The sequence below is a fragment of the Eupeodes corollae genome, chromosome 1, assembly GCF_945859685.1.
Source record: "Eupeodes corollae chromosome 1, idEupCoro1.1, whole genome shotgun sequence".
NCBI lineage: Eukaryota > Metazoa > Arthropoda > Insecta > Diptera > Syrphidae > Eupeodes > Eupeodes corollae.
The window spans coordinates 194,059,715-194,072,683 of record NC_079147.1 but is presented as its reverse complement, the minus strand read 5'-3'; the positions used below and the strand labels follow the sequence as shown (position 1 = coordinate 194,072,683).

The following is a 12,969-nucleotide window of genomic DNA, read 5'->3' as shown; positions in this document are numbered from 1 at the left end:
ATTATGTTTGGACGTCAAATAAGATCAAAACTTGATTTGATGTTGTCAACATCACCAACTAAAGTCAAACCAAGAAAATTAAGTGCACCAAAATTTGATATCAATCAGCGAGTAGCAGTGCATGATTATTTATCGGGGGAAAAATGGAAGTTTGGTCGAGTAACTGAAATTTTCGGTAAGTTACATTTGAACATTAAAATAGACGATGGTCGTATATGGAAACGACATGTTGACCAAATGAGGAGAATTGGTGAACACATCGAAAAATCTCCAATAACATTACCTGAAGAAACGGACGGAGATAGCGAAGATGAAATAATAGATTCTAAGGAAACTTAGGATGTTAGTTTAGCTGAGACATCAGACCAAATCGAAAGGCCAAATTTGTCAGAATCCGCATTAGTCCAAATTGATAAGCCAAATATGTCGGAGACCTCTGCCAGAAGAGCTGTTGTATCTGAACAAGGAACTATTAGTATCTTAATCTAATACTCAACTGTATATAAATATTTACATTTCTCAATCAAGTTAGCAAACTATGTATATATTATTATTTGTCACTCTGATTTTATATTTTTCACTAATAATCACTTTTTTTGTACAAACGTGAAAGAAAAAAGACGTATCTTAAATAAAGCAATTTAATTCTTTTGTAAAAGGAAGGAAAGAAGGATTTTCTTTATTTTTTATAATACAATACGAATATATCCGTTAAGATGATCTTGGCTCAAATTAAGCTCCAAGAATATTGCCGCATGATGGTTAGTGCGTAGGACTGTGATGCTAGAGGCTTTGGGTTTAATCCTTGCCTATGCTACCTAAAGTTTTTTTTCCACGAGTACTGCTTATTGCGAGGAATTGACAAATCCTCCAAGAGAAATTTTGTCATGAAAAATACTTTCTCAAATGAACCGTTCGGATTCAGTATAAAAACTGTAGGTCTCCTCCATTCCTGAAATACTCGCACACAGGAATAGTTGAAAGTTGTAAGTCACTAAGTCCTAGTTCCTTATTTACGGACTGTTGCACCACCTAATTTTTGTTTGTCAGAGTTTTGAAAAATCCCTTTGGAAGGCCCTTAAATTTACAGAAAGGTCATAACGTTTAAATATCAAATAATTTCCTCTAAGCTAAATAACAATTATGTATATTTAAAAGTCAAAGACCAACAAATTGATTGAAAATAAAAAAACGAAAAATCATATCGTCATCAATTTCATGCTCTTGTCAATATTTCTATTATGATTATTTTGGAGCGAAATTTAATCCACTTGAAATAACTAAATTATGAGCTATCTGCCATCTAATAATTTATTAAAATTATAACACTAAACCTATCAATCATCTTTTCTAATAATCTTACTTCCAAAACGACGACGAACGTAGATACGCCCGCCCTCTCGCCCCCATCATAATTCATCTCAAGATTCAAATTATACTTAAGGCATCTCTCATAGACAAAGATCAACCATTTAAGACTGCCAATTACCCATCCCCAGATCATTAAACCAAAGTCGAGTGGAGGAGATAAATTTCTATCTCCATATACCAACCTATCTGATGAAAGTCGAGTCCGTTCAAATTTAAGTCTTCTTTTATTTTTGTTTTGTCCCCTCAACGTACAAATAGTCCAACAAATAATAATTTTTAAATCAAAACTTGGACGAACGAACCAACCAAATTACTCTCAATTGAAAATCATGTAGTTGGGTTCCCCCCAGTCTCGATTCGGTATTCATCTTAATCTCTCTCATCAACCTTATTTGGAAGCTAGAAGTTCTTAAAAGAAACCACTGAGGCCACCATCAAGAAGGAGAGAGGGTGTTAAGTTGGAAGTAACTTTTGCAAAAGAAAAGAAAGCCTTGCACAAAAACCCACGACCACGACTGACGACGACCAGTTTTAAAATTGTGTTTCTTTCATCCAATCATTTAATCATTATCGCTCCATAATTGGAAGAAATAGAAGATACCATCTATCTTATTTTATAAGAGAGCAAAGTTTCTTGAGATAGATCTTGATTGCACCACGACCACGACCACACTACGTCCAAAGAATTTATTGGAATGGCATTCGGTGGTAATAACAATGAAACATGATGCTGGCAGATGGCCATGTTTTGATAGAATTGGTGGTCTTTCTACCTAACGTCAACCTCCTTTTTCCCCTTCCCATAAACCTCCTCCAACTTCTTTTCTATATAAACTTGTTTTTATTATAATTTTTATTTTTTGATGAAAGATTTTTAAATTGAAATTAAATGTAACTAATTTTTTATATTTCTATCATATAATTTCAGATATCCTGTTTTTGAAATCTTCATCAACTGCGATAAATTGCCAATTATTTTGTGTTTTTGATCAATCAGTGTAGATTAAAGTGTTTTTTTTGTGTGTGTACCGGAAAGGATATTAAAAAACATCATCATGGTTCAAACAGCTGAAAACTCAACAAATGTGGAACAACCAACAACTGTTGATGAATCAAAAGAAGGTGAGTGGTGATTTTGTATTTAATTTTCTCCAACTATTTACAATTTTATGTTTTCTGAAGATATGTCAAAGTAGAACTTATTCAAGTCTGAAAGGGATTATTCTTCTTAGGAACGCAATTAGTGTCTTTAAAGACGGAAAACTTTAATTATAGTTCTCATTCCCCAACATCAACCCACTCCACTCCTATGCGTCTCACATAACAATAAGAGGATGAGACAGAAAATGGAAAAAATAAGGATTCTAATTATGTTTCTTGATGTTGTATGATAACGTCGATACTTTCCTTCTGTCCGTCCCTCCCTTCCCGTCCATTCTTCGGTTGATCAGCGTTGTCATCGTTGTCGCCATTTCCAATTATTATTGTTGTGTATAACAAATGTCATTTGTGATTTAATTTTATTCTTGAATCCCTTAAGTATATTCTATAGCATAGATAGATGTCCTATTGTATATCCTTCTATAGAGCCATTCCAATCCCACATACGAGAGCCGCGCAGCCACCGCCAAAAGCAAATCTGAGAGATATCTATTTATATATTATATCTCCGATTTAATGCAATAAAAAAAGAAGATACAAAAAAGGACATCACATAGATAATACATTAACCTCTCTCTGCTTTCTATACATAGTTTACAGCCATAGTCAAAATAACAGGAACATAACTTAATTTTTGGGAAATTAGTTTCAACTTTTTTTTTTTATAAATTACAGACACTCAGTATACCCGTAGCGTGATGGTTAGTGCGTTGGACTGTAATGGAAGGGGTCTTGGGTTCAATCCTGCCTGTGCCACCTAACCCCGGGTACTGCCTCTTGCGAGGAATTGACAAATCCTCCAAGACTAATTCTTGTCATGAAAAAGTGCTTTCTCAAATTTTTCCGTTCGGAATCGTAGGTTCCCTCCATCCCTGACAACAGTACTCGCACATAGGAATGGTTGAGAGTTGTAATTCACTAGGCCCTAGTTCTCAACGGACTCAAACTTGTTTTAGGGACGAATGCAGGCTTTGTAAATTACCGCCAGATCAGAAGGGGTGAACAAATTTCTTGCAACGTCGGAGAAATCCTAAGCACCTGGCAGCGTTTTTGGCAATATTAATCGTTCCATAAGAGGTGATCTGTAAGACTATAATACACATACCGAGTACTGATAGTTGATTGGTTTCCTGGATGCAAGTGCCACTCATAAATAGCGGCACCGGGGGTATGTTACGCTTTAACGACAGGAGATAGCATAGAGTTTTCGAAGCATTAAAGTAGTATTCACATGAGCGCGACCAACGAACGACGAATGAATTACAAAATTTGAGTTTATATACGTTTGAAGACATATTTCCACACAAATTCTTAATAAAACGATAGCAATTTAGTGTCTATTTGATTTATGATACATACTTTTACTTTTCAATATCGTATATTAATAAATTTAAGAAAACAAATTTATTCGTCGCGAAAAAAATTATGGTTGATACGAACTATCAAACTTTATTCGCGTTCCACATTATCCACACTTGCAACGAATAAAATAATCGCGCGTACTTAACCTAAAAAAATCATTCTTGGTTTTGTTTCAGAGGTGAATGGTGTTTGGCTGTGGCTCCTTGTCAAACTTCATTCGCGACGAATTAAAAACTCTCATGTGAAAGAATATTCAAAATCGACGAATATTCGTTCATTCGTTGGTCGTTGGTCGTGCTCATGTGAATTGTGCTTAAATTCTACACGGTTTTTGATTCCACATTGTACAATGTTGTCAAGATCAGAATTTATTGAGCTTATCATACACTGCCATTGGTAGTCCACATCCAAAGAACAAGGATGAGAATCTAAAAACGAATATAAAAAGCAAAGAAAACTGTCATCAGCGAAGCAATGTAGTGGGTTAGAAGTTTCAGACAAAAGATCAATTATGAATATAAGGAAGAGAGTTGGAGAAAAAACGGAGCCTTGGGGCACACCAGCGTTTATATTGTGGATATTTGAACCCGTCCAATACTACTTGAATTGAACGGTCCGAAAGGTAATTTCTAAACCAACAAAGAAGGGATGAATCAATACCAAATGCACGCATTTTCGATAAGAGAGCTTGATGCCAAACTATCAAATGCCTTTGAAATATCAAGTGCAATAATCTTACTTTCTCCAGAAAGATGTAAAGGTTTGTTCCACTGTTCGGTGAGATAAACCATGAGATCACCAGTGGACCTATTGCTAAGAAAGCCATTATGTCGGTCATTAAGAAGCTTCAGTTCTTCAAGATATTTCTTAAGCTGAAAATTAATCAGCGTTTCCATGACCTTGGAAAGGAGGGACGTATGTTTGACGTTATCCGATAGTTTGAGGGGGAGGATTATTCTTCTTTTTTAGGGACAGGCTGGACACATCCAGTTTTCCATTCATTCGGGAAGAGACCTCTAAAATAGGACAGATGGAAAAGCTTACGCAGTGGTTTTGCCAGCGTTAAGGAACACCACTCAGAACAATAGGGGGAATACTATACGGGCAAGCGGAGTGCGAAAGAAGATTTGCCCCATAAAATCGTTTACGCTCTCAAAAACATTAGGCCTCAAGAACAGGAGGACTAAAAACTCTCAGGTAGCGTCTAATTAACAGCAAACTGTGCTGCAAGCAAATTGGCTTTATCAATCGGGCTTACATAGGGAATGTCATTGTGGACGAGCGGAACCGAGGATAACATGGTGTTTCGTACATAAACAGAGGTTATTAGAGACAAAGAAGTAAGTTTGTACTGAGGTAAGCCGGTAATAGTTCAAGCAAGCTAGGAAGGTATGCAACGCCCATACTCGAAGGACCAAATATATTCATGACCAAAAATTACGGAATGTCCCAAAGACAGTAAACATTTTTTTTTAATTTGTTAAAAACTTATGAGGATGATACTCCATGTCAATGATACTCCATTTGTTAGCTCTCTCGAGAAATCTAAACCCTTTGCTACGCAGTTCGCCGCCAATTTAACGCTGGCCAAAGAGTGTTATACTTCTATGGGACCAATCTTCTTACGCACTCATGCTGTGGCGAGAGTCCTTAGAAATATTAACACACATAAATCCACTTGTCTGGATGGTATATATAAAAAAGGAGAATCTTCTTCACCCTCTAATTACTGACCTATTGGACTTACGTCTCTTCTTTCAAAGGTCATAAAAACTCTGATTAATTCACAGTTCGAGAAATGTCTCGAAAATCGATTTTATTTTTAATGACTAACAGTACGGCTTTCGTAGCTTTAGTTACACGGGTAAAAAATTTTACATCGTTTTGGAGAAAGTAAGATTAATGAACTTTATATTTCAAAGGTATTTGATAGAGTTTGGCATCAGGCTCTCTTATCAAAAAAGCGTGCCTTCGGTTTTTATCAATCCCGTTTTAGTATATACTTTTTCGACCGTTCAATACAAGTACTATTGGAAGGGTACAAGCCTGAAACCCGCAAAATCAATTCTGGTGCGTCACAATCTCCAACACTCTTCTTATTTTCATTAATGATCTTCTGTCTGCAACTTTTAGCCCAGTTAATTGTTTCGCTGACACTAGAACAATTAGCTTCGTTTTCTTGTAACGTTTAAGCTTGCCATTATCGAAGACGCAGAGCATTTAAATTGATTGGTATTTAAATCATCATTGGTTCATTTAAGTCGCTTGAACATCTTTGTAAAGTTTCTTGTCTCACCCTTTTCTTACCTCTTTGTAAAGTTTCTTGTCTCACCCTTTTCTTACCGCTGTTTTAACGGCGTATACTTCTTCCCTTAAAAAGTTCAACCGTAAATACTCTCTATTCTTGGAATGCTCATCAGCAATAGACCTATGTTCTGTTAAAAGAGATTGTGTAACAAGAAATCTGGAAGCATACTTCAACTAATCGAACCATCTATTTCTCCTAAAAACGTCAGAACTGGTAGTTTATTTTCCAAGTAATGGTATTACTGAGAATGTTAACTGAGGACAAAATCTCTTAGATCCTTAAAATTATATAGCAGAGCTACCTCTAATTTCGTCAAAACTCTTTTATGTCAGCAAACAAACAATGCAAATGTAAGAAAAGCAAAAAACTTGTTTAAACGTTGCTGCGAATAGTCTTGTGTCTTGCAGAGACTTTAAATCCTTTTCCCGTAAGCTTCTAGTATTAGGTGGATGTAAGCCCTCTCTTGTTTCAAGTACGAGTGTAGATGTCCTTAAAACTTATTGTATAAACCTCCTATGATCAGTTCTTATTTTCAGCAATAGGAGTTGAATGAATTTTTATTTTCTATTTCTACATTGCTAAGCGGTATGTTACCAACAAGTATCAGTTTTTTGCTTTTTTTTTTGTAAATTTTAAGACCGCGTTTGACAGTGTTAACAGAAGCTCTCTAGTATATAAACTTTTACATATCGGTCTTTTTTCTAAGTTCCTTAAAATATGCAAGCAAGGGATCACCAATACTTTGTCTGAATTTTTCGACATCATACCAGGTGTTACCCAAATTAATTGATGATTAAATCAAAGTCTTTGATGATGCCACCAAAATCCTTTGTGATGGAGTGAGGGTGTCTTATATTGATGGTGCTCTTCGCAAAAGATCTGGTCTTAATTGCTGAATCCCCTTTTCACTTTAGGTCCCTATTTATCCACTTAAAAACTATTGCCTGTGGGATCTACAAAAACCGGTAAATTCAAAATAATGATTTTTTTAATCTATAAGCAGGAAGGCTTTACCTCAAAATAAGTGGTTCCCTGGGTCGGACTCCATGGAAATTACGAATTATAATATAACAAGTAACTTTGCGTTCCCATTATAAGGAAAAGTCTTTTCTACGAAAACCAGCATTATTGGCACAGGTTTGCTGAAGAATTAAAAGATGTACAACACTTCCTTTTGAAACGTATCTTTTTCTGAAGCCAATGATATTTTAAACGGTAATGATGTTTGAAAGGTATCTTTGAAACAGGAAATATACATTCTTCCTTCAGAAAGTCAATAATTTTCCCTCTATACAAAAAGGGTGATGCCAGTATCGCTTTCAACTATCGTGGGCTCTCCTTTCTGGACACGCTTTACAAAATATTTACAACAATTCTGCTTAGGAGGCTCACTCTCTGGATTGAAGAGAACAACATACTCGACGAATACCAGGCTGCATACAGAAAACAATATAGTACAGTTGACCAAGTCTATAACCTTTCTTGTATCGTCCAACTTCAGCTGAGCCAGAAGAAAAAGCCTTACGCTTTCTTTGTAGATTTGCCAGCAGCGTTTGACAACATTAACAGAGAAGCTTTGTTTTACAAATTATCAAAGATAGGCGTCTCTACAAAACTGGTGTCTATTATACGTTTATTGTACAAAGATGCGACTGCTACAGCCTGGGATGGAACTAGTACGTCTAGCTTCTTCCAGACATCCAAAGGAGTCAAACAAGGATGTGTACTGAATGCCCTTCTATTTGTACTATTCCTAAACGATCTACACTTAGAACTTCCAACTGATGTTTTGTTATACGCGGACGACATAGTTCTTCTTTCTGACAGACTTAGTACCCTACAATCGATCATCGATAGCTTCGGCAGATATTGCAAAATTTGGAACCTTACTGTCAACTTAGAAAAGTCTGAAATAGTAATTTTTAGGAACGGAGGTAGAAGAACAGCAGCTCAAAAATGGTATTTCAACAATGGTGAGATAAAGATAACTAATCAATACAAATATCTTGGCGTTTACTGCTCTTACAACATGTCCTGGTCATATCACTTAACAAAAAGGCTTACATTATCAAAACACTCAATCAACTCGACATGGTCGAAATTTGTAAAGAACAAGATTGTTACTCACTCTGCTAAATATAAAGTGCACGATGCAGCAACAAAGTCAATAATGCACTACTGTGCGCAAGTGTGGGGATACAAGGAAAACATTCAAACTGAAAAACTACAACGGTTCTTCATCAAAAGATGCTTTGCAATACACATCGAAACTGGTCTTCCAAAGGCTTTCCTAGGTACATTAAAGATACATCTGTCATACATACGTAGATTGATGTTAATGCCACGTAACCGCTTACCGCGTATCCGCTCTGAAGCAGTCATCGAGAAAAATATTTATTGGGTTCGGACTTTTCCAAGAAATGGAGATTGATTTCAGTCCCGAAACTCCAGTTTCAGAATGGAATCAAATGCAGAAATGGCTGCTGACGAAGCTAGTAGAAAATGCAATGCAATGAAGCCACAGTTTCACGACGAATATTGCAATCTTTTGTATGCGGAAGTCCCGAATTACTTTGAAGATAATAATGTCCGTGACATGATCAGCTTAAACTTCAAACCAAGGTGTGGTCTTTGGAACTTAAATGCTAAAGCTTTCCGCAACGACTCTATTGGCCTATGCACTTTATGTAATCAGGATGCGACAGAAAATACTTACCACTTCATTGGTGTGTGCCCCATATTTAGAGGATACCGACAAACATATCTTGGAAATGTAACTTTTGATCGGGCGACATTCTTAAATATTTTAAATGGATCTTGATACCCAAAAATCTACAATTTTTTAAAAGACTCGCTTAAATATCGTAGTTTAATAATAAACGAATTTTGTTAAACTTGCTAACCTTTGCTTTAATTTAATAAACTATTTTTTTGAACCTGACAGACGACTTAAAAACAAGTTATTGTCATAATTAATTTTGAATACCAGTCTAATAATGTTTTTGTTAAATTTTTAATGGAAATAAAATTATATTATCTATCTATCTATCTATCTATCTATCTATCTTTCTATCTATCTATCTATCTATCTATCTATCTATCTATCTATCTATCTATCTATCTATCTATCTATCTATCTATCTATCTATCTATCTATCTATCTATCTATCTATCTATCTATCTATCTATCTATCTATCTATCTATCTATCTATCTATCTATCTATCTATCTATCTATCTATCTATCTATCTATCTATCTATCTATCTATCTATCTATCTATCTATCTATCTATCTATCTATCTATCTATCTATCTATCTATCTATCTATCTATCTATCTATCTATCTATCTATCTATCTATCTATCTATCTATCTATCTATCTATCTATCTATCTATATCTATATCTTTATTTAATCTTCAAAAAACAATCCATTTGGACAAACAATTCAAACTAATTTAAAACGTTGATTTAAATTAAATATTTAGTTAAAAAATACTTATTTTGTATTCAATTCTATTTTCCAAAGAACCCATTTGGTATTGGTATCCTTATTTAGCAGTTGAGTACCACATTTCAGTGACAGCTCTCCAAAGACTCGTTGTGTAAGGGGACTAATGTCTTCTTTCTTTGGTTCTTAATCTGATTCAGGTCCAGTTATTGAGAAAACCATTTTAAAACATGCATTTGTTTCACATCACAGTATACTTATTACTTAAGGTCCTTATCCTGCCAAAATTGCCTTCTAGTTAGCACAGTACTTACTAGTTAGAACATTCCATAGTATGCCAACACATACGACTTTTTTCAAATTACTTTATCCAAAACAAAAAATGGACGCATTAGTTTTACAAGGTTTGGGTTAATAGCTCCTCACATTGGGAAAAGAACATTTTTCCATCTATTCCAAATAAGTACATTTTTGCTTAAACATTAAGTTTGGGGTTACTAGCTCTTACTTACATTAAAAAGGTTCCGTTTTACAAAATATATTGTAACTAAAAAAAAAAGAAAAGTTAAATTAAAAATTAAATAATGTTCCTATTGTTTTGGCTATTGCTGTTAACACTATAAAGGCTAAGACATCATAATGGTATTTGTATGTACCTACTTGTAGTCTTGTATAACGGTACGCGTGTGGGCGGAGAGAGAGTATAAGGGAGTAGGTATAGCGAACAACATATCTCAGACAATAGATGATTGGAATATTGATGCCAAAAGCTGTAAGTCCACCCATACTCTATTAGACATCTTGGCAACATAAGTCGTCGTTGATGGTGTTGTTGTTGTTGTTGTTGTCGTCTTCGTCTTATCGTCGTTTTCGTCGTAGTCTTTGTTGACGGTTGAACATTTCTATATCTGTTTCTAGGATACAAAAATAATTCTCGTACTTAATAGTATGATGGTGTCATCTTGTCAGCAAAAAGACGTTTTCTATACAGGATCGGATTTTATTTAATGAAATTACACGCATGACAAGTTGGTGCGGTCCAAGATGTCATATTTCACTTATAAAGCTCTTAGCAACTAGATTCTTTCAAATTATTATGTAACTTTCACAAACAAAAACCATACTTGAAAGAGGTTCCTTTTTGAAGGCTGTTGAAGTGAGGGAAACAGTAAATAAAATATTTTAAAATTTGACCGTGATTCACTAAAATATGCTGTTAAATAAATAATAAAAAATGTCAAAAACGTAAATCTTTAAGGAGTACGTAACTTCTCGTTCACAATTCAACAAAAAACTTCCAGTTGTTCATCCTTTTCAGGATGGATACAACTATTAACTTTTATACTTTTGGCTAAAAAAACGTGGTATCGATTGCCGATATACTCATCTTCTCAAAAAGTTAGGCTGCCATGAAATAAATGGTCTCTGTCTCAAAAACCCTAGTTACAGTTCATTGGTTTCGAGATCTTAAAGCAATTAGTCAAGATGTCCTGAAAGAGTTGATTAAGTGACAGGAAAATAAAAGTGACAGGAGGGAATGAAAAGAAGATGCTTCTATATACTTACTTACTTACTTAAGGTGGTGCGAATCTCCAGCCAGCACAATCCCTAGCTAGCTGTCTCCAGTTTCGCACGCCAAGTTGGTTGAGGTCTTCACCCACTTGCGTGCAGCAGCGCATTGCAAGAGTTATCCTTGGTTTGATTTCAGCGCTGGTGTCGTTGTCAGTGTTCATAGCGGTGCCTAGGTAAAAAAAGTCCCTAACTACCTCGAAGTTTTAGCTGTCCATGGTGACGCTTTGTCCAAGACTTCGTTGTTCAATGTCATTTTTTGATGACAGCATATATTTCGTCTTGCCCTCATTGAACACTAAACCCATCTTCTTCGCTTCTGTCGCAATGCTCAAAAACGCTCCACTGACATCACTCTTTGATCTCCCAATTATGTCAATATCATCTTACTATCCGAGTAATTGAATAGTCCTTTGGAAGATTGTGCCTCTAGTGTTGACGGTTGAGTTTTGCACAATTCTTTCCAGAACGATGTTGAAGACGACCTTTTTTGACATCAAATGCATCGGTGAGATCTTTTCCGACCTTGATAGAGCAGCGTGCATTCTCCATCGTCATTCTAAACAAACGGATAAGTTTGACAGGGATGCCAAAACTAGACATTGCTCGGTAGAGCTCATCCCTATAGATGCTGTCAGTTTAGAGGGTCTCCTTTCTTATGTATCGGGTACACTATGCTGAGATTCCACTCATCGGGCATGCTTTCTTTCGACCATATTTTGCAAATGAGTTGGTGCATGCTCCCTACGAAGTCATCGATTGCTGCTTTGAATAGTTCGACAGCGATGCCGTCAGCTCCAGCAACTTTGTTAGACTTAAGTTTAGATATAGCTATCTTCACTTCGTCGGGTATTCGGAATTGTTGATCTGTGTCGCCTAGGTTGAGTGGTTCTATCTCCCTGAAAGCATAATTCAATTCGTCATCGCCGTTATATAATTTGGAGAAGTGGTCTTTCCATATTCGCAATATAGACTGCGGTTCTACTACGATGTTCCTCTAATCGTCCTTACAGGCTTCGATTCGAGCTTGGTACGCTTGGGAGGTTTTTTTACCTTTTGGTAAAATTTACGAACCTCATTCCTGTCGCGCGCTTCTCATGCTCTCTTTTTTCCATCTAAGAAGCCGGTGGTGCTTCTGTGCAACTCCGGTTTGCATGCCTGTTGTTTCGCTGCGTGCGGTATCCGGCATTCGTAGTCAAACCAAGGGTTTCGCTGTTGTGGCCGTGTGAAACCTAGCACTTCAGAGGCGGCATCTCTGATGGCTGCAAGGCAATGTTGCCACTGGTTTTCAATGCTTAATGCAGGTAGCATAGGACTCCTTAAGAGGTTATTAGAGAAGCGATCCGAAAAGGACATGGCAGTCTCTTGTGATTGTAGCCGTCCAACGTCGAAACTTCTCACGGTACTTCCTTGTTTTAGCTTGGACCGGGAAATCCGTAGCCGTACCTTGGCTACAACGAGGTAGTGGTCCGAGTCAATGTTGTTCCTCAAGAATGTTCGGACACCCCGTATATTGAAGAAGTCTCGTGCGTCGATCGCAATGTGGTCAATCTGGTTGACGGTTGATTGATCAGGAGATTTCCATGTCCCCTTATGGAAAAATTAGGATGTGTGAACTGCGTACGAGCTCCCAGAACGTCTCGCCCCGTAGCGAAATCAATTAGCCTGAATCCGTTATCGGAGGTGGTGTCGTGCAGGCTGTATTTCCCGATTGTGCCACTCTTCTTCTGTGTCTTCTCTTCCTAGCT

General features: G+C 36.4%; 1 protein-coding gene across 1 annotated transcript in view; it reads left to right on the top strand.

The window, feature by feature from the left end:
- The window catches only part of LOC129953971 (stathmin), a 408,077-nt gene that overhangs the window by 30,328 nt on the left and 364,780 nt on the right, over positions 1 to 12,969 (top strand). Inside the window, exon 2 of the mRNA XM_056067542.1 lies at positions 2,300 to 2,493. Coding sequence (XP_055923517.1) covers positions 2,427 to 2,493 — 67 coding nt within the window. The 5' untranslated portion in view covers positions 2,300 to 2,426. The remainder of the gene's footprint in view (positions 1 to 2,299; positions 2,494 to 12,969) is intronic.